At 45.7% G+C, this 20,882-nt stretch overlaps 1 protein-coding gene across 2 annotated transcripts in view; it reads left to right on the top strand.

Annotated features, from left to right (window-relative positions):
• Positions 1-642: 642 nt before the first annotated feature.
• Positions 643-20,882, top strand: part of GALNT14 (polypeptide N-acetylgalactosaminyltransferase 14) — a 233,210-nt gene continuing 212,970 nt past the window's right edge. For both annotated transcript variants that reach the window (XM_032239220.1, XM_032239219.1), the window contains exon 1: positions 643-1,375. In XM_032239220.1, coding sequence (XP_032095111.1) covers positions 1,247-1,375 — 129 coding nt within the window. In that variant the 5' untranslated portion in view covers positions 643-1,246. The remainder of the gene's footprint in view (positions 1,376-20,882) is intronic.

The raw sequence follows: 20,882 nt of genomic DNA, 5'->3' as shown, positions 1-20,882 counted from the left end.
GCCCTTGGGAAAAGGAACTTTTGAAAGATCACCCTCTGCACCCAGTATCCCCCTGCCCAGGTTCACTTCCCAAGAGTCCAAAGTGGTTGGTCCAACTTTGGACCTCTTTTCTTGCAACCACAAAGCCCTGATGCTTACAGGGAGAGAAAACCTTCATGGGAGATAATTGCGCCTTAATTTTTAAAAGGATATCTTTAAAGTTAAATTTAGACCAGCTCAGCTTTCCATTAAGCAGAAAAAGTTACCAGGCACCTGCAGGCAGGCACAGAAACACCCTGTGGAGTGGGCTGAACGCGGCCTTGGCCCTTAGTGGTCAGGCAAGTGAACCGCGGGGTTGGGGCAGCAGCACTGCCAGCGCCCTGGTATCCCAGCGCTGGCTGTGGTAGGACGAGTACATTGAGGGTGGGACCCCGGTTTGAGCGCCACGTGCAGCCCCCGTGATGAGCGGAAAGTCCTCCCAGGCACAGCGCCGCCTGGCGCGGGCCGGCCCTTAGGTCCCAGCTGGCAGCTGGGGGTGGCGGGCATCCCGAGTGCACCGCTGCAGCCCCGCCACGCCCCGCCACGCCCCGCCTTGCCCCGCCACGCCCCGCCTTGCCCCGCCACGCCCCGCCTTGCCCCGCCACGCCCCGCCTTGCCCCGCCACGCCCCGCCTTGCCCCATCCCACAGAGGTCCGGCAGCTGCGCCCAGGGCTCAGAGCGGGCGGCCCCGCAACAGCACCGTGCACTTCGGTCGGCTGGCGGCGGTAGCGCCCCCTCTCAGAGCCCCGCTCGCTCCCACCTGGGCTCGCTCGGAGTCAGTCTGTCTGTCGCGCCCGCCCTCCCCCCTCATTCCCTCCGCCCTCGTGCTCCTCCCGGGGTGCTTGGCACAGCCTCGGATTCCTCCCTCCCGCTGCTCCAGTCAGTTTCCCTATCGGCAGCAGCGGGCGAGGCGGCGGCAGCCTCCGCGGTGGCGGCGTGGGGAACATCTCGGCGGCCACCGCGCTTCTCCCGCTGGAGCAGGCGTCCAGCCTGGCTGCCCTCGGTCCTTCCCTGCCACGTTTCGGGCCGCCTGGCGCCCCCCACCCAGACTCGCTTCTCTCCAAAGCAGGAAGGGCGCCTTGCAGGATCCCGTCGCCCCTCCACCCGGATCCTGGGTCTAGCGCTCCCCAGAGCGAGGCGCTCGCCGGGACTCCTGCCCCGCCAACCCTGACCGCAGGGGGGTGCCCCAGGGACGTAGCGCCGCGGAGAGGAAGAGGCAAAGGGGACCATGCGGCGCCTGACTCGCCGCCTGGTTCTGCCGGTCTTCGGGGTGCTCTGGATCACGGTGCTGCTGTTCTTCTGGGTAACCAAGAGGAAGTTGGAGGTGCCGACGGGACCTGAAGTGCAGACCCCCAAGGTAGGCGGCTTGGCGGCGCGCTGGCGCGGGGCAGTGGCTTACGGGAGGGCGCTCAGCCCGCGTGCTGGGTTTGCGGACTCCCGGGAAACCACGGTGAGGGTTTGGGTGCTGCGAGCAGGTAACAACCGCCGGATGTGACTACCAGGCGATGTTTCTGGATTTTAAAACGCTCGGGGGCATCTCCGGACCCGCGGTGTGCGTAAGTGGCGGTGGGTGTGGGTGGCGGGCGCGCGCTCGCCTGCGGAGCTGGGCTTCCAACTTAAGCAAGGCGCGAGGGTCCCGCGGCGGAGGGGGTGCTGTGGACGGGCGGCCCGGGGGCTGGCGGGCTGCGGGCGCTGCCGGAGAGTCGCCGGAGGTTGGGTTGGGCGGCACGGTCGGCCGGTGCCAGCGCCCGGGAGAAGTGTGGCGGCTGCGCTGACCTTCCTCCCGCAGCTGCCAGGCCCGACCTGAGGAGGCAGGCGGCCGGGTGCGCTGCGCGCGCTTGTGCGTTGCGGGCGAGCGCCCTGCAGCCTCCCAGGCGGCTGTCACCCCTGTCCTTTAACTGTTCCCGAGCCTCTCAGCTGCATTGGAAGTTGAATGTGCCCAGAACACCACGAAAGAGCCTGTAGAAACAGACGTCTTGGTATTGGCGGGGAGTTGAGGAAATGGAAATCCAAGTGGCTTTTCCAACTCCTGCCCAGTCGGTTCCTGTGAGGGAGCCACAAGGCTCCCCCTACAGGCTCACTCTTAGATCCAGAGCCCTGTAGGGGCGAAGGGAAAACTTCCCCGTGGCTCTCTGAAGGTTCACTGAAAATCAGTTAGGCAGATCAATAGGAGAAAAGACACATGAAAATTTATTTGGTCATGGTTTTTCGTGACATGGAAGCCTTCAGTTTTCTCTTCATGGATTTGACCCAGGGACACAGAAGAAGGCCTCTGGGGAATTTCCTGGCCAGCCAGGCAGTCTTTATAAACTGGGTCTAGAACGGCCATCTAGGGACCTGGGCAAAAGACTTGGAGGAGCTTACGGTCGGAAATGGGAGACTGAAAAACAGGTAGATGTGGACAGGAGGTAAAGTCTCTCTAGTTAAGTAGAGTATAGAGGGCCTACTGTGTGCCAGGTGCATAGTGGGTGCCTTCCTCATAAGTAGTTGTAGGAGTTGGGTGATAATATGTTTGTTTCATAGATCAGGAAAACAGGTTCAGGGTCTTTAAGTCACTTACCTTATGTCGTTCTACTGGTTTAAACTCCAAGCTCCACTCTCAGGGTTTCTACTGTATCAAGTTGCCTCTCCGTTTCCTCTTTTAAACTAAGTCTTCCAGCACTTACGTTCTGGAATCTTGCTCAGTCTATTTCAACAAGCATTTATTTAGCACCTATGGTGTGCTCAGGCAGTGTTAGGTGCTGAGGGTAGAGAGAGATAGAATTTACTCTCTAGGGGGAGAGAGGTTCACTCATCATTGGGCCAGGATGTGAAGTGTGCATGGAGCTAAGATGGTTCCGTGCACTGCGTGTCATGGGAGCTGGGGGTTCCCTGCAGGAGGAGGAGGACATAACAGAGCTGAGTTGAGAAGGATAAACAGGTTTGTCAGTAGGTAGAAAGGGCATTCCAGGTAGAGGTTAACTGGGTGAAACAGGCTCAGAGGAATGACACAGCACGTTGTGTGAGTTTGGCATAGTTTGAGCATAAAGTGTGTGGAGGTTGGAGGGATAAAGTCTGGGAAGGGACTGGATGGGGTAGGATCTTGTGGGTGTGAGGACCCCTGGAGAGGGTCAGACAAGGAGGTGGTGAGACCAGATTGGTGACTTCAAATTGCATTTATAGCACCGAATCAATTTTCTCACTCAGCCCCTGCCCATAGATCTGGAGAGTTTTCCTTCTTTTTCCCTAGGTGGTTCTGCTCCCTGTGATGCAGTTAACGATGCCTGCAGGGAGATGAACTTTCTCTGTTTTGCTTTGACCCTCATTACCTTAAGCTTGTTTATTCTTAGTTTACACCAGGGATCTGGGACAAGAGATCTGTTTCCTTCTTTGTGCACTCTTTGTCCCTCCTCCTCTCCTGCCTCTTCTTATCCTGGCATGTGCTCAGTATACATTTATCGCAGGCAGCTGTATGCCAGGCTCTGTGCTGGGTTTGGGGGCTGCTATGATGAGCATGCTGTGTCCTTGTCCTTTGGCATGCGGATGGGAAGGCCTCGTAAGTTCCTGGATGAGGCAGAATTATAAGCAAATAAGTGGTACTTGAGGTGGGAGCGGTCTAGTAGCAGGAGTCAGGATATCGTACTGTGCAGTCATGAAAGAAGAGGTTTTCTAGTTTTGAACCAGTTGCTTTGTCTTAACGTCTTATCCCTTCTTTTTCTCATTTTCTGTATCCTTCTATAAACATGAATTTTATAGACTTAGAAAATCTTGACACCTCTTACTATTAAGTACCTTCTTCTTTTTTGTTAGTATTTTTCTCCTTCCTGTTTTTCCCCTGTATGTGCGGCTTTGTGTGTCTACATACCTGTGTTGTGCATATTTGTGGATATATTTTGTGTCTGGTGGGTGAAGGTCACTCTGTATCTTAGTGTGTATGTACCTGAGAAGAGAGGAAGAAAGAGACTCCTTATATAACACCAGAACAATTTTATTTCCTGTGACTCATATATACAGGACATTTGTATGACATATCCAAAGGAACACAGTGGTACCAAAACCTGACTGCATGTCAGAATCACCTGCAGAGCTCCATTAACATGCAGGTATTTGGGCGTACTGCAGAGATTATGACCCTTTGAGTTTGGGAGAAGGTTCTAGAATTACTAGTTTTATCAGGGCTGCATGTGATTCTGGAGCAGCCTATTGATGGGTGGCATTTGGGAGTTAGATGAAGGAAACCAAGTCTGTCGATTGTAGTTTGATTGGCTCTATGTAAGTATGGTCAAATGATTTTTTAATTTTTTAAAATTTTTTGAGATGGAGGCTGGCTCTGCCGCCCAGGCTAGAGTGCAGTGGCATGATCTCTGTTCACTGCAACCTCCACCTCCCGGGTTCAAGCAATTCTTCTGCCTCAGCCTCCCAAGTAGCTGGGATTACAGGTGCCTGCCACCACGCTCAGCTAATTTTTGTATTTTTAGTAGAGACGGGGTTTCACTGTGTTGGCCAGACTGGTCTTGAACTCCTGACCTTGTGATCCACCCGCCTTAGCCTCCCAAAGTGCTGAGATTACAAGGGTGAGCCACCACGCCCAGCCGGTCAAATTATTTTCTTCTTGAGTGTGCTCAAAGACCTATCTCATGTGAGCCTATGCAGGCATATTAAATAACAGCCACCAGTATTTGTATAGTGCTTTACAAATTCACAGACTCCATTTACATATGTCAGTTCATTTAATACAACAATTGCATAAGGGAGACAAGATAGTACTTTTATGCAGATGACATTAAGGAGGTGAAAAATTTGGCCCAAGCTAACCAGGCTGTCCAAGTAGCAGCATCAGGACAAGAATGGAATGGGATGTCTCCTGAAACTGCCCGCTACTTGCTTTTTCAATGCCGATAAAACCATAGACAGCCTGGATTTACAGCGGGAGTTCCCCCGCCCACTTTCCAGAGCTCCCGTGGCTCATCCCTAGATCCTCACCCTTGGAGAGCTCCAAGGGAGTTTGTGTAATTGTGGAGATGTTAAGGCAGGAGCCACTTCAGGGGGACACCACCTCTGCCCTTGGAAGACACCATATGGGGCACAGGAGGCTCCCCTCACTGGACAGAGCATACTCTGGTGAGGAGGGTCCCTGCGATGGGTGGTTATGGAGGCATTGGTTTGGGAGGCATTTGCCAGTGAATTGTTTCTTCAACAGTAGGAATTCGGATGGGACTTTTGTCCTTCACAGGGAAACAATTTGGTTTTTGAGTGAGTTCAGTGCTGTAGGTTTTCCTAGGGTGTAATCATGGGGACAGTTCTTTGGCTTGGATGTGCTAAAGACTTGGAGAGACTTTCTTCCTGCTTAGGCCTCTAGGCATCCTCCCAGCATGGGCGAGGGAGTCAGCTTTTCTTCCAAAGCAAGAGGAGTGGGCTTCCTTCCTGTTAATGCATTCAGAGAAGGTGGGAAAGGTGTAGAGATGGGAGAGAGCTGGGCTCTCTGGCCTGGGACCACCCAATCCTTAAATTCTGTGGAGCAAATTGCCTTCAGAGAGGCAGGTTCTGGTTCTGGGCAATCAGGCCCTTGTTCTCTTTTCCTCATGGCCTTAGGAAATGCCCCCTTCACCTAGTGATAGCATCTCCAAAGTGGGCAGGGTAAAATGAAATCTCTGGTCTCTGGGCCCCGGTGCAAGTGAAGTGAAGAAGGGATGCTGCACTCCTGGTTTAAGGTAATTTATTGGATTTTCTTCTTAGTTTCCAGAAGGGCTGGTTCTTTCTATTAATAGCTTAAATAAAGTGTTCTTTAAATTTGACTTTGTAATGTTAATTTCATTCTTTTCTTGCCTTCCCCCCCCAATTATTCAGCAAAGCTCTAATTTCTAACTGAAAAATCACATAACAAATTTGATGTTTTAATTCAGACTGCATTTAAACGATAAATACGACGCCACTTAAAAGTAGCTGAAAAATGTTTTAATTTCTTCTCTATCATTTGTTTGCCATTTGGAGACTCATACAATAACTGACTAAATTTTAAAAAATATCAGCAAATTTGTCTCTTATTTCCAAGAAACTAAATATAGTCCAGGTGCTTAGGGCTTAGTAAAAGCAAAAGAATTGTAAGCCTGGGGGTAATTTTCAAGGAATGTATTACAAATATAAAGGCTTTGAATAAAATGCCTCTGGCCCCTGTAAGTGTATTGGCGCTGTACTAGAAATACAGCAAACACCGTTAGAAAATAGCTTGTCTTTCTGTAACATTTGCATCCCACCAATGCCTTAAGTATATGACACTGTTATTTTATTCCTCATTTAGTAGATAATTTCTCCCATTTAAAAAAGTCATGCATTTTAGAGAGAGACCCTATTAATCTACTGATGCTCAGTATGTGCATATTGGACTCTGCTCAGGGAATTTTGTAACCGTCCAATGGGTTCTTCTTGCCCACTACCTAGACAGAGCCAATGTATCAAGACAGGGAAATTGTAATAAAGAGTTTAATTCATGCAAAGTGGCTGAATGGGAGACTGGAGTTTTATTATTACTCAAATCAGTCTCCTGGAAAATTCAGAGACTGAGGTTTTTTATAAGGATAATTTGGTGGGTAGGGGGCCAGGGAGTGGGGGATATTGATTGGTAGGGTTGAAGATGAAATCATAGGGAGTCGAAGCAGTCCTCTTCCTCTGAGTCAGTTCCTGGGTGGGGGCCAGGTGGGGGCCACATGATCAGATAGGCCAGTTTGTTAATCTGGGTGGGTTAGCTGATCTACCAAGTGTAGGGTCTGAAAAACATCTCAAGCACCAATCTTAGGTTTCACAATAGTGATGTTATCCCTAGGAGCAAATGGGGAGGTTTGGAATTTTGTGGCCTCCAGCTGCATGACTCCTAAACCATCATTTCTAATCTTGTGGCTAATTTGTTAGTCCTGCAAAGGCAGTCTGGTCCCCAGGCAAGATGGGGGTTTATTTTGGCAAAGCGCCGTTATCATTTTTGTTTCAGGGCTCTTCCCAAAGGCAGTTCAGCCTACACCTAGGAACCAGCAAGGACAGCTTGGAAGTTAGAGACAAGATGGAGTCAGTTGGGTCACATCTCTTTCACTGTCATCATTTTCTCATTGTTATAATTTTTGCAAAGGCAGTTTCAGTGTGACTCTGGTGTGACCAGAAGTAGCCTGTGATGAGATGCATGCTCATCCTTTCAGCTGCTGTGCAGATGTCTGTGCAAGGTGCTGTGCTTTTTTCCTGCTCTAAGGAAGTTCCCTGGAGCAGGCCTCAGGGTGGTGTTTGTTACACAGCTGGCTCCTACAGAGGCTCTTGTAAGTGACTGAGAACTATGCAGATATCAGGTTGGAATCTCAGGTAGTCAAGAAATCATATGTGGTCACTTTCTAAATGTCAAGAAGCTTCCTCTGAAGGAAAAACAAAACACTGAGCCTCTGTCCCATCGGCCTGGTGAGAAATTCACCCTGGGTCATGTTTCACCTTATTCTGGGTTGTCCCCAAGGCCCAGGGTCTTGTGCAGAGTCCAGGCCTCTGGCCATCAGTTCCAAGTCAGTGGCAGCTCTGCCATGTCCTAGCTTTCTTTCTCCCTCCAAGCCCACTCTCTCCCTTAGGTCCCTGCAGGAGACCCTGTCCCAGGGACCTGCAGATGTCTGTTCTAGGAGAATCTCCTTTAGTCAGATTGGGGAGCTCTATCTCTCCCTAACCTTTGTTTCCCCAAGTGGCCTGATGTTTTTGGAAAGAAAGACCAGGAATTCCTGTCTCAAACTTCCCCAGAGGCACAGAATGATACCTACTCAAATCAGAGAAGACAGGGGGCAAAGCTGGAAGGGAGGATCAATTAATGGCCCTGTCACAAGCCTCCCCAATCTGTCCAGAGTCTAACATTTTTCAGGGCTGCCCGTCTGGTTGTATCATCTAAAAGTGCTAATTTCCACTCATCAGAGATCATTTATAAACCAAACAGGGACAGAATAAGGCTGCTGTGGGCTGACGCCTGAAGCCCAGGGTTCCTGCACAGCCTGGTTTTCAAGCCATCTGATTTTACCTCCTGTGCCTACATCCTTCACCACATCTCCCCATCCCAACTTTCCATTGTGGTCTTATCTGTTATCAGACACCCAGGAACCAATTTTTGAAGACCTTCATCGCTTGAGCCTTTGTTTCATTTCTCGTGTTTGCAGTTTTGTCACTCTTCTATAACATCTCAAAGTCCCCAATGCATTTTTGGAAAATAATCTGAATTAGAAAGCAGGGCCAGATCCGCAGCTCCTCTCCTGGGGGAGTCTGTGAACTCTGCCATGGCCTTTGCACATTCCACCCCAGAGACCCAGAATCATAGACTCGTCATCTATTTGGAGGGGTGAGTTTGGACGTGCCCATGCCCTCTACTGCTGGCTGCAGAGCCCTCCCACTTGCCTGCATTTATCTGGTCTGGGTGCGAGCCTTTTTCCTTGCAGGGTCCACAGAGACTCATGCTGCACCCAAGCATCAGGAAATAGAGTCCCACCTTCTCTTGGTAGCTCCCGTCATGTCAAGATAAAGTATGTTTCACTCTCTGAGTTTCCTGATAAACATGGCAGCCAGTGCAGCCACAGGCAGTGCCAGGGATGACTGAGATTCCTCTCCTCCTGGCTCAGTCTCCTTGACTGTGAAATGGGAGCAGCCTACTCTAGAACTGCCTGACCCCCACTTGCTTACCAGCAGCCTGAGTCTTTTCAGGTTAGTTGTGAATAACTCTGAAACTAGACCTTAAGGCTATAAATAATTATACCACAGATACTTTGTGTCTATTACTTATCTTTTAATTATTTCACCAGAAAAGCTAGATTAACCAAAAAATAAATCAGTCTCTGAGTCCTCAGATATTGAGCTGATTAAGAAAGAACCCCTTTGGGATATTGAAGAACACAAACACACACACATACACACAGGTGCACACACACAGAGGTACCCTGGGGAATTCTGCAGAAGCTCCTGAAATGTGCTGGCTCAGGTATTTTGATATTTCAGAATAAATGGCCTCATGTGACCTTCTGGGGCAGCGATCTTTGCATTTGGCAGTGGCTGCTGCCATCCCAGGACTTAATGAGCGCTGAAGGCTGACAGAGGGACAGAGAAGGGGACATCTCTGTGGTACTGGAAGTGTGTGACACCCAGGGCGTCCTCTTTCCTCCTGCTTCTGTCCATGCTCTGTCCTTCCTTTCATATTCTTCCTCTGCCCCTTGAAAAGCCAGCCTGGCTGTAGAGCCCCAGGGTCCTGGGTCAGGGGCTCAAGTGGTGGCCAGCCCTCTGCCCTTTGCCCTGCAGGAGCCCAACACTTCCCTGCAGGCCCCAAGGTCAGGAGCAGCCTCCTCTTAGAGCACTGCTCTGGACACAAAGCCAGTTCTTTCCAGAAGGAAGGAGGTTGCCACCCTGGCCCTTCTATCAGCGGGAGCCCTGATGGCTGGGAATACAGAGCCATCTGATCTTCGGCATCCCAGCATCCCGGACAATGCTGATTTCAAGTGCAAAGCCTTTTCTGCATACCATTTCCTGGAGACAAGATGAGGCACTTAAAAATAATTAAATTCTCCTCATGTCACTTGTCTTCTTAACTGTAAGCACTACAGAGATCTTTCAAGGAAATGCTGGAGAGCAGGGCATGCTCACATGTCCCTGCCCTGGGATTCGAATGCCCAGAAAAAGAGAACAACCACCCCAGCTGCCTTTTCCTAACAATTCTGCTGTTGCAACCTGATCTGCATGCATTCTAGGCCAGGAGAGAGGCTGAAATATCTATAGAACTGGTGGACCACTCTGTCTTAACAAACTCTCTGAAGTGGTTAACTGTCCCTTTTCTCTGTTTGCACTGTGGTTTGGAAATAAGGATTTTCTTCCTTAGTTGTCTGGGCTGAAGATTTATGTAGCTTCTTTTATTCCTCAGAGAACAGTAATCATTCATGTCCATCCCTCCCACCCCCCACCTCCCAGCCATAGAGACTGGTCCAATCAATATTTATGTGCCCATCTCTTGCAGCTGCAACATGCAGACATAATAGATGCCAAATTCCTTCATGGCCATTGAAAAATTAGCTGGTGCCTGTATTTCAGGCTCATTGTTTTCCAGAATCTCAGGGAGATCAGGCCACGTGGTCCATGGATTAATTAAGCCACCCAGATAATTGGCTATTAATAGATGGCCAACTGATGGCTGCCAGCTGGGTGCTGAATTGACTAATATCCTTGTGGTGGGCAGGTGGTCTTTATCAGAAGAGGAACTAGCTGAAAGACTCGACTAATTAAAGGGTGAATCAGGAAAAGAAGATAAGAGGCTGCTTCTTTCTCCACCACTTGGTGTGATGTTTTACAGTTTACAAAGCATTTATATTCACAAATGCTGCATTTGATCCTTGCGACCTTGTGAGGTGAGTGTTATTATTCTCGTTTTCTGAAGTGTGATGAATCTGAGGTTATAGCAGGGTGGAGACTTTGGCAAGCTAGCCTAACCAGTAAGTGGGCTTGAACTCACTCTTTTGACAGTCACGCACATGCTGTTTCTGTTAGAGCCATGCTCAACTTCAGGCAAGCTTCCTTTTCCAGGAAAAATGAAATATATATGTGTATATTATATGTTTGTTTCATATGGACAAAAAGCTAGTGCACTTGCTGAGAAAAGACACCCTCCTGCTGCTAAAACATCAGCATTGCTTTTTTTTTTTTTTTTTTTCCCCAATTTTATTTTTTAACCTACAGAAGGGAACTGGAAAAGGGATTAGGGGAAATACAGAGCTTGTCTCTGGAAGGCCACCAGAGGGTCAGGTGGAATTTGGGTTTTCTTTTAGGAAAGGCTAAGTTTAACCCATCCTTGGGCCAGTCAGGGCCAGTCCACAGGACCACTGCTTTCTGGAGTGGGAAGAGCTGGGATTTTAATGGCAGACTTGTGGTGCCAGAGGTAGAGAGAGGCTCTCTGCCCTTCCCCACAAGTCTCACCATCAGGTACTGACTCTGGCCTTAGCCAGGAGCTCATGCTACCCTGCTACCACCTCCCTCCTGGGCCCGTAGAGTAAGCTGTGCTGTATATTCCTAGACTACTCCAGCTTAGAAATCAACAGGTTGTGGAGTTAAGACACAAACTGTTTGAGTCCCTTTTGATGAATGTGGTCCTTAAACCATCGGAAGCAATTCCCTTCCTAGAGGAAAAATGTCATTTGAAAGAACCTAATACATCCTATTTTAAATGCAAGACAAATTCCTGGGGAAATGACTCCAGGAAGTGACTTTAGAATATACCCAACGTCACCTTAATGTAGACGGTGCCCTGCCTGCGTCTCTAGTGCCAGGGTGTCCTGCCCATGCCTCTAATGTGGGGGGCACCCTGCCATGTCTTGCTGATTAGCCTTGAAAGCTGATGGATGGCTCCTCAGTTCTGTCTGGTTGATGGCCTGCTGGTTCTACCAAGTACAGGAGCCAGACTCTTTGTGGCGGATTTGGAGGTTGGGTTTGAGTTATGTAGTTGCTGCCCACATATATGTTTAAACTTAAGAAAGCATAAGATCAGGAGGCTGCTGATGCTTCCTGGATATTTTGTCTCCAATTCCAGTAAGTTCCTGGGCCCATGGTGGTGTTTTTGTGACATGGCCTAAACAATCAAGTTGGTGCTGTGCTCTAAGATCCCAAGCAGAAACATGACTTTTTTATTCTTGTTCCTTTTCCCTAAGCCATGGCAATGTTAAAGGACACTGCATTTTTAAAAACTATGTGCGGAATAAGAAGGAGAAGAAATGTAAACCTAGATAACCCTGATAGCTTCCTCTCCAGGAAGCCCTGATGGTTTTCTAATCATTTGCTCAGACCAACTCTCTATAATTCTCCCTGCCTGTCTTAAAAGTGAAATTATGATTTATGCTTCAGATTTTAGCTTTTCTTTTAAAATTGAGTGTATATTTTGGTAAACTTCTTGGCAGTGTCTACTAAAGCTAAACATATGTGTACATCTATGACCCTGCAATTCAACTCCTACATATAAGCCCAACAGAAAGGCTTGTGTATTTTAGGGAATGTCATGCACTTAAAGTAGGCAAACTTTTTCTGTCAAGGTCCAGTAAGTATTTATTTTTATTTCTTTTTAGGTTATATGGTCTCTGATGTGACTATTTAACTCTGCAGTTGTGGTTTGAAATACAATATGTAAATGAATTAGTGTCACTGTGTTCCAATAAAACTTTATTTATGGAAGCAGATATTTGAATTCCATATATTTTTCACATCTCATGAAATATTCTTCTTTTGGTATTATTTTCAAAGATTTATAAATATAAAATCCATTCTTAGTTTGTAGGATGTACTAGGACAGGTGGCAGGCCAGATTTGACCCACAGGCTGTGTGATTCCATTTATATAAAGTACAAAAACAGGCGAAACTCATCTCTGGCACTGTAAGTCAGTTCATGGTTACTTTTGATTGGGGTTAATGACTGGATGGGGACAGAACATTTTGGGAAACTGACCCTGTTCAGTTTCTTGATTGTGGGGCTAATTACACAGGTGTGTTCACCTTGTGACATTCCTTAAGTACATGTTCTTTTCTCTTTGTGCATTCTACTTCAATAAAAAGTTCAAAAAGAAAGAGCTGAACTGAGCGTGTGGCTTCTGACTCCAGATGTTGGCACCTCATTTAGGGTAAGAACCTAGCATTTTTCATTCTTTCTATAGCCATTGGGTTCTGTTTCCCAAATAAGTCTTTAGGAAAAGGCCTTGGTTTGACTTTGTAGTTACCCACGTCTTACTCCCTTTTATATACAGAGACATTATAGCAACTGCTGTGGCACAGGCAGTAGCTAACCAAAGTATGTGCTGGATCATAGGAATATGATGGGTCCTAGAGTGCAGTAGCATTCAGGACAATGGGAACTGTGAGTAGGACTTTGGCTGGTATAGTAGCCCCATGGTACATCTGGGATGAAATCTACCTACGGTTTATAGGTAAGAGGTGGAAGTATGATTGCAGAGAATAGAATTATGTGACATGAGCTACTGGCTTATAGAAAACTAGCTTCTTGTTTTTGCATCCAGAACAAAAGGCAGATAACTAACAATCTGAGCCTGTAGTAAGTTCTGGGTGCTTTCTGAGTTGGTCATCTATTCTTTTTAACAACCCTGCACAGCCGGCATTCTTATCTTGGTTTTTCAGGTGATGAACACCAAGGCTTAGGGAAGTTTCATAACATATCCAAGATCATGCTGTTTATAAGCGAGCCAGGGATCTAGATTCCAAACCAGGTCTGTCTGCCTCCAGAGCACCCAGCCTCTTTCCACTTCCATATGCTCACCCCAAACTTCCTTCTCTCCCCTTACAGTGACATTGAGTCTGGTCTCTCAAAAGGGAGGACTTGAATATATTTTTCCCTTTGCAACCTGCTTTTAGAGCCTGGGTTCACTGCACTTCCCAGAATGAATAGTTTAGATCAGAAACTGTTGAATGAAATAGTCTTATAGTAGAAGCTATCTCTTCCAGGATGAATCATTTAAAAACAATGTTTAAAGAGAAAATTTTACAATATTTTCAGAGAAGTATCTTGTGCTTTCACTGCTATCTGACATCCCCTTGTGAATGCTATCCTGCTACAGATGACTGGGAATGTGTCTGGTCCTAGGGTTAAACTTTAAAGAGAGGTCTCCAAAGTATCACATTCTTGAGAGTGTTAAGGCATTTTAGGAATACCTCAAGACTGATTAAAGAGAGGACAGTGAGGGATTAACCAACAGATGCTGATAATACAAAGGCCATCGTGGATGGCTAAAAACTGCAGCATCACCCCTCAGAGAGGAATCGTCCTGTATTTAGCATAACAACGCCAATTATTTGGTTGTTTGTGCTGAGCAGTTGAAAGCTATCATGTGCCGGGGAAAATACTCAGCATGGAGCAGTAATTATGGATCAGCTGATAATAAAGGATGCATTGGATTGACTGCTAATTGGATTATTAGCAGCAAAAACAAATACCTGCTATTAACCATAAATAAGCTGCACTTACGCTATTTTCTACGTTTTACACTTATTCCTTTTATAATGTGCATTTCATTTCTTTCTGTGCCAAGACTTCCCATTTTCCCCAGTCATACTGAGCATATTTGTGGGTCAATAAATATTGAGCCACAGTTAAAGTGTTCTTTTTTCTTTCCATTCTCAAAATAGGGCGGAGAAAGCTGACATGCATTGGGCATCACGTGTAAGGTCCTTGGTGAAGTACAGTCTGTTTTCTCAGGGAAGAAATAAGGGCTCTTTCAAGGCTGGATGTAGATCTTTCCCATAGGCACAGAGTCTTTGTGAGGGATATGATCATAGGGTTTTCTCTGTGAAATCAGTGCTGTAGTTAATTGCCAAAGAAATGACCACATTGCTTTTCTTTCTTGTGGTGCTTTGAGGTTTGGTCCTTGTTTTTCAAGGTGGCTTGGATGAGCCTTTGGGCGTCTCAGGTGCCTGTATCGCCCACTCCTCCCTGCCAAAAAGGGCTCTTCCTACAAGTGGGTTGACTGTGTGTCCTCAGCAGTGTGAGGTGCCAGCTGCTTTCCTGCCCAGGCAGGCCCTGGGTACTGTGGGTAGGATGATCTCCCAGATTCCTGGGTGTGCACCCCAGGATGTCTGGAGAGAGAAGTTGCATCCAGCAGGAGGCTCTGGCCAAGCTCTCAATAAGCGGCACAAGTGACTGTCAAGTGTCCTGCATTCAGTGCCAGCAGAAGACCTGGTTTGTGGCCTCTGTTATTCACCAGGAGTCCATGTAGAAAGAATAAGCTTCCATGGGAGAAGCGAGTGTGAGTGGCTTTTAGGAGAAATTCTGGGGGTTTATCTGTGTCAGTCATTCATTCCTCACAACCACCCCACAAGGTGGGCAGGCTGAGATTCAGCTACTGCTACCAGTACAGTCATACTGGTTATTTAAGGCTGGTGCCTTTCTCATTAAACAGTGCCTGAACCATGCTAATTGTTAACATTTTCTTTTTTGAATATTATCTCTGGATGGTATAATGATTATATTTTTAATTAATTAATTTTTGAGACAGTCTTGCTCTGCTGTTGCCCAGGCTGGAATGCAGTGGCATGATCTTGGCTCACTGTGACCTCCCTCTCCCAGGTTCAAGCGATTCTCCTGCCTCAGCCTCCTGAGTAGCTGGGACCACAGGCGCCTGCCACCACTCCTGGCTAATTTTTGTATTTTTAGTAGAGATGGGGTTTCACCATGTTGGCCAGGCTGGTCTTGAACTCCCAACCTTGTGATTCACCTGCCTTGGCCTCCCAAAGTGCTGGGATTACAGGCATGAGCCACTGCGCCTGGCTGATTATATTTATTTTTACCAGTGAGGGACTTGAGTTTCCTAAAGGTCCAGTATCTTGCCCAGCACCACAAGAGTGACATGATCGGGGAGGAAATCCCACCCTGCAGAACAACGCCTGGTAAATTTAAAAGCAATCGTCAAACTCTTATCCCCAGGTATCCCCGTAAAGATTCTCTTCTTCCCCGCAGCCTCACATTCCACTTTGACTCAAAAGAGAGAAAAGACAGCTCTCCGTCTTGCAGTTCCTTCCACCATGAATAGGTGGTGGAACTAAGACTGGTTGCAGGATGCTAGAGCCCTGGCGGGGGTGCCACTGGACAGTTGGCAAGCAGGAAAGATGGGTGAGCTCCTTGAAAGTTTCCCCCTTTGAGTGCCTATCAAGTGTGGGGAGACAGAGTGGGCAAAATCACCCTCACCAGGCCACTGCATCAAGTTTGTCCAAACATTTGGCAAACCCATATGGGGCATTGCTGAGTGGGAAGCCCTGTGTAGGAAGTGGGGGTGGGGGTGGGGGGGAGGGTAGGGGTGTTGGGGGGTTGAATTCTGAGCAGTGGCTCCCTGCTGGCCCATCCCTCACCACTTCTGATTGCAGAACACTGTTTTCCTCTTAGACTCTAAGATGTATTGTTGTATTACTAGAAAGATAGAACTGTGTCACTGGGGATGCTGTTTGATGGTGGAGGAGCTGCAAGATAGAGAGCTGTCTTTTCTCTCTTTTGACTCATGGTGGAATGTGAGGCTGAGAGGAGGAAGAGAATCTTTACCGGGGTATGTGGGGATAAAAGTTTGAGACAATTGCTTTTAAATTTACCAGGTGTTGTTCTGCAAGGTTGAATTTCCTCCCCTGATCATGTCACTCTTCTGTTAGCTCAGAAAACTGTGGTTGAAGTTTAATCTCATCCTTAAAGCTGTTTCACTAAAATAGGAACCTGTTATTCCACAGGGCTGCTTATTAGAAGAAGAAGGATTTAGGGAGGTCTTTTAAAGTCATTTCAGTGATTTTTTTTTTTTTTGAAAGAAGCATTTGCCGGAATCCACTTGTCCCCAAAGCATCTGCTGTTTTAGAAGCATAGTGCTAGTGGAAGCATAACAGGAAGGGAAAGCCAACTTCAGGATAGGAAATAGGCTAACTGAGCAACCCACTTCTATTGCATCAGTTGAGAATGCCTGTCATGGGTTCTGTACTGTTTTGGGCACCTTGGACCAGGTGGTCCATGGGTCAAATGCAGCCCCCACGTTCTCTAATGCTTTTGGATGGCCTGTGAGCTAACAATGGTTTTTATATTTTTAAATGGTCAGAGAAAAACTCCAAAGAAAAATAACAATTCATGACACATGAAAATTATTAATATATAAAATTCAGACTCCGTGGTCTATCAATAAAGGTTTACTGGAGCACAGTAAGTTGATGGTTGCTTTTGTGCCACAACAGCAGAGTTGAATAGTGGTGATGGAGACTGTGTAGCCCACAAAACTTAGATCTTTACTATGAAAATAGAAAATGTTTTGTATGTTTTTTATAGAAAACAAAAATATATAGAAAATGTTTGCTTACCCTTGACCTTTAATTTCTCAGTGTGGCTCATGGGTCAGGGGGGTTAGTGTCCCTTGTAATTCACCAGAAATGTAGAATCTCAGTCCATTTCAGACCTACTGATTCAAAATCTGCATTTAGTAAGACCCCCAGGTGATCTGTGTGCAGTTAAAGTTCGAGAAGCCCTGCATTAGATGTTGCGCTTGCTCACGGAAAGCTTGTGTGACTCATACTCCATGAGACCAGGTCTACATTCTGTGCTACTTGTCCTTATTTTCTTGGAGTTAAATGCTATTCCAAGCTCCTGTTCCCCCTTGTAGGGATGGGGAGTCCTCTTCTACTCACAGCTGGTGAGGGGATTTCTTTTCTACTCACAGATTCATAGCGATTCAGGAGGCTTCCTCCATGCCAGGTAATGTGGGAAGAGCTTGTAGTCTTCCAGGCATCACTATCATGGCTGCTTCACCATCGACTATGCCCTTCACATTCTGCTGATCCCAGGCTAGAGGGTTCCATGTGGTGCCAGGAGCCCCCTGTGTCCAGGGGCCGGCCTTCCCATGGGACATCACACAGCTATGTTAATTGGGCTCTGCTACCTTCTGGGGCATCCACCACTCTCAGAACTGGCTGTGTCCCACTCTTCTTCCAAGCTGGAGGGATTCCTTCTCTTTCTAGTCCTCAGAGGCACTGCCTTTTTTTTCACCCTCTGGGCTATTCTTTCAAAGAACATTGGCTTTTGTAAATGATAGAAGATGGCCTATTTCCTGGTAACTCTGCTTTAGGCTTAGGAACACCATCTTTCTGGAAGCCAGGGAGCATGCAGGTCTTCGTTATCTACTGAGGTCAGGGGTTGGGGCAGGGCTGAGCAGGGAGTGGGAGGTAGGTAGAAGTGAGAACAAATGCAAACAAATATCCCACTATCCTGGCACCTCCACACTATGTTATGATGCAGTTGAGGTGACACTACCAACACAATCTAGGACAGTACCCAATCTAGGATACCTTCCTGTAGAACAGGAGGCAGATTCTGGGGGAGCTTAGAGAAAGGGAGATTGTTGGGCAGCAGTGGGCAGGGAGGTCTTCCTAAGGTGGTGGGACTCAGCGTGAGTGACTAGAGATGAATGAAAACCAGGAGTGGGCCAGAAAAAGTTAAAAGATAAAGCCATTTGCTTATTTTTGTGCTAAGACCAGAGTGTGTCGGAAAGTAAACAGATTTCCCCAGTTGAGAATATTATATTCCATTCACTGGGGACTTTGCTCAGCAAATGTTTTGGGTTTAAGAGTTTTAATTGCTTATAGTATGTTCATTGCTCTTAAAGGGGCAATTCAGTGAAATTTGAACTTGGCATTCCCTTTCTCTTACTCTTCAGTCACTGTGTATGTTCTGTATTCCTCACCAAGCTTCACGCTGGCTTTTCTTGATCACGTGTTTTCAACTTTAATTTGTGTAGCTGCTCTTAGAGGAAATCACCTGTGGGGATGTCTTCCTGCCTGTCTAGATTCCCTACAGATGAAGCCTTGGCAGGGCCATAGCCAAAGTCACTTAGAATGGGCGCATCCTTGGAGGGGCATGCTGAGCATCCAAGTTCAGAAGGTCTGAGCCCATGCACATTGGTTGGAGAAAGCGAACCGTGAAGACTTCCCTGCTGGTGTGACCAGGGACTCGAAGAATTCTTTCTTTGTGTACCAAGCACAGAAGCTGGCAGATCTGCAGATGTTATTTGAGATGTGTGCTGATCCACTATGCCTCTTTCCAAATTGCTCTCATGGGAAGCTGGATCGGGAATGGTCCTAACGCAGTGGACATGGAAATATACTCATCATGTACCAAGTTTAAAAAAAACCAGTAGGATTCAAAATTGGGTCCATGGCTGGGTGCAGCGGCTCATGTCTGCAATCCCAGTGCTTTGGGAGCTGAGGCAGGTGGATCACCTGAGGCCAGGAGTTCGAGACCAGCCTGGCCAATATGGTGAAACCTCTCTGGTAATCACAGCAATATAAAATTACAATTGGATCTCATTTCATACTCTTTAGATTGGCAAAGTGAAAATGACAGCATTTATACCAAAGAGGATGCTGGGCAAAGAATACCTTTAAATCTTAGGTCCACGTGGGATTTATTTTTATGTTAAGTTTAAGGTAGGGAATAGTAATCTGTGTCAACATCATTAATTAAATAAGCCATCACTTCCCCCAGTAACTAAAAGACCACGTTGTCACATAATTTCCCATAAACATTGGGTTCTAGTTCTGGGAACTCCATTCTTTTCTATGGACCTATTTGTCTTTTACTATGGCAATATCATACTTTTTACCAGAATGTTCTTATTAAATCCAGTGGTTACTTCTCAATTAGACTATTGATTTTCCTAGGTTCAAAAATCACATTATTATCAAAATAAGCAAAATTTGTCTCTTCTTTTTGAGATTTATCTTAACTATTTTATTGTCTTATTTTGTTGCATTCATGAGAATTTTCAAAATTAAATGCCATGCAGTATAGGACTCCCTTGATTTTGATGCAAATGGCTTTAGTGTTCATTATTTACTGTTCACCTTTATTAAATATTGTATTTCACATTTTAACTTTCCTTTTATTCTTGCTTTACTTCGACTTTTTATTAAGGTTTTTTTGGATTTTTTATCTTTTGATTGAATCATACTAGTTTTCTCTTTTATTGATGGAGTGATTTATTTTGATGTTCTTGTTTTGAATCATCCTTGCATTCCTGGAATAAACCCTATTCAGTTACAATTTATTTTTATTTATGTTACTGGGTTGTATTTGTTGACATTTATTTGGAATTTTAACATCCATTTTCATGAGTTAGATTTGTTTATTTATTTGATTAGTTTTTTTTTGGTACTTTGGTTTTAGATATAAGCGTATATTGCTTTGATAAAATGAATTAGGGAAATTTTTTAGCAGATGGGAATAGTTTAAACAATTTTCGCCAATTTATTCTTAATGATCATATAAAATTCAGCTGTGAAATTATCTAGTTCTATTGACTTCTTCAATGGTAGTCCTTTAGTCACCTTCCCCATCTCTGCCATGATACCTCTAATTGCTCACCAAATTCTGGTGTCTCATTCTTTGGGCACACAGCAAGATTGCATTTCACATTCTCCCTTGCATTCACTAGCACATGTAACTAACTTGGGTCCAATAAAATGAAGTAGAAATGATGGGTTCTATCTATAGGCCACACCATAAAATCTCCCATGCACACTCTGTCATATTCTTCTTCTGCCAGATAATGTGGATGACAAGACTCTAGGGATGGCAAGATCACATGATATATGATATAAGATGCTTTGGTCTCTAAGTAACTGAATGGGGGAAAACTTCCCTATTGTCCAGAACACTTACCCAAGACTACTGTGTAAGCCAGAACTACTTCTTAGCATAGCCTATCCTACACTATTATATACAGTAACTGGTCTTTTCACATTTTCTACTTCTTTGGTCGGCATGGGTAGTATCTATTTTATTAGCAAACTACCCATATCTTTTAGGTTTTCAAATTTACCAGAGTTGCACATGGTATTCTCTTCTAATCCTCTGTTGTACACCTGTGGTCACATCTCCATTCACATTTCTAATTATAAGTATTTTATCCTTTCTTAAACCTAATTTATCTTATGGATGTTTTCAAAGAGCCAGTTTTTGCATCTATGTACCTTCCTATTACATTTCATTTTTATTAATTTTAACTTTTTTTGCTAGTAATTTTCTCTATTTTTGAGTATTCCTGTTTTAAAAATAATTAAGGCACGTAAGGTTGTATGTTTCTTCTGCATGTAGCCTTGGCTGTGTCCCATACATTCTGACTGTTCTTCTTCAATTCTTACTAGATGGTTTATATTTTCAATTTTGATTTTCTATTTGTCTAAAGAACTCACGTAGAAGCATGTTTCTTAATTTCAAAATCCTTAGGATTTTTGATATTTTTGATTTTGGATTTTATTGAATTATCAGATAAGAATGTGGCCTATCAAATCTCTGCTTTTCAAAATTTTTTTTTTTTTTTTTTTTTTTTTTTTTTTTTTT

This window comes from Sapajus apella, unplaced genomic scaffold (assembly GCF_009761245.1).
Source record: "Sapajus apella isolate SASKATOON/1434 unplaced genomic scaffold, GSC_monkey_1.0 scaffold44, whole genome shotgun sequence".
In the NCBI taxonomy this organism is placed as follows: Eukaryota; Metazoa; Chordata; class Mammalia; order Primates; family Cebidae; genus Sapajus; species Sapajus apella.
Note: the sequence above shows the minus strand (reverse complement) of the source record. Positions and strands in the feature narration are given on the sequence as shown.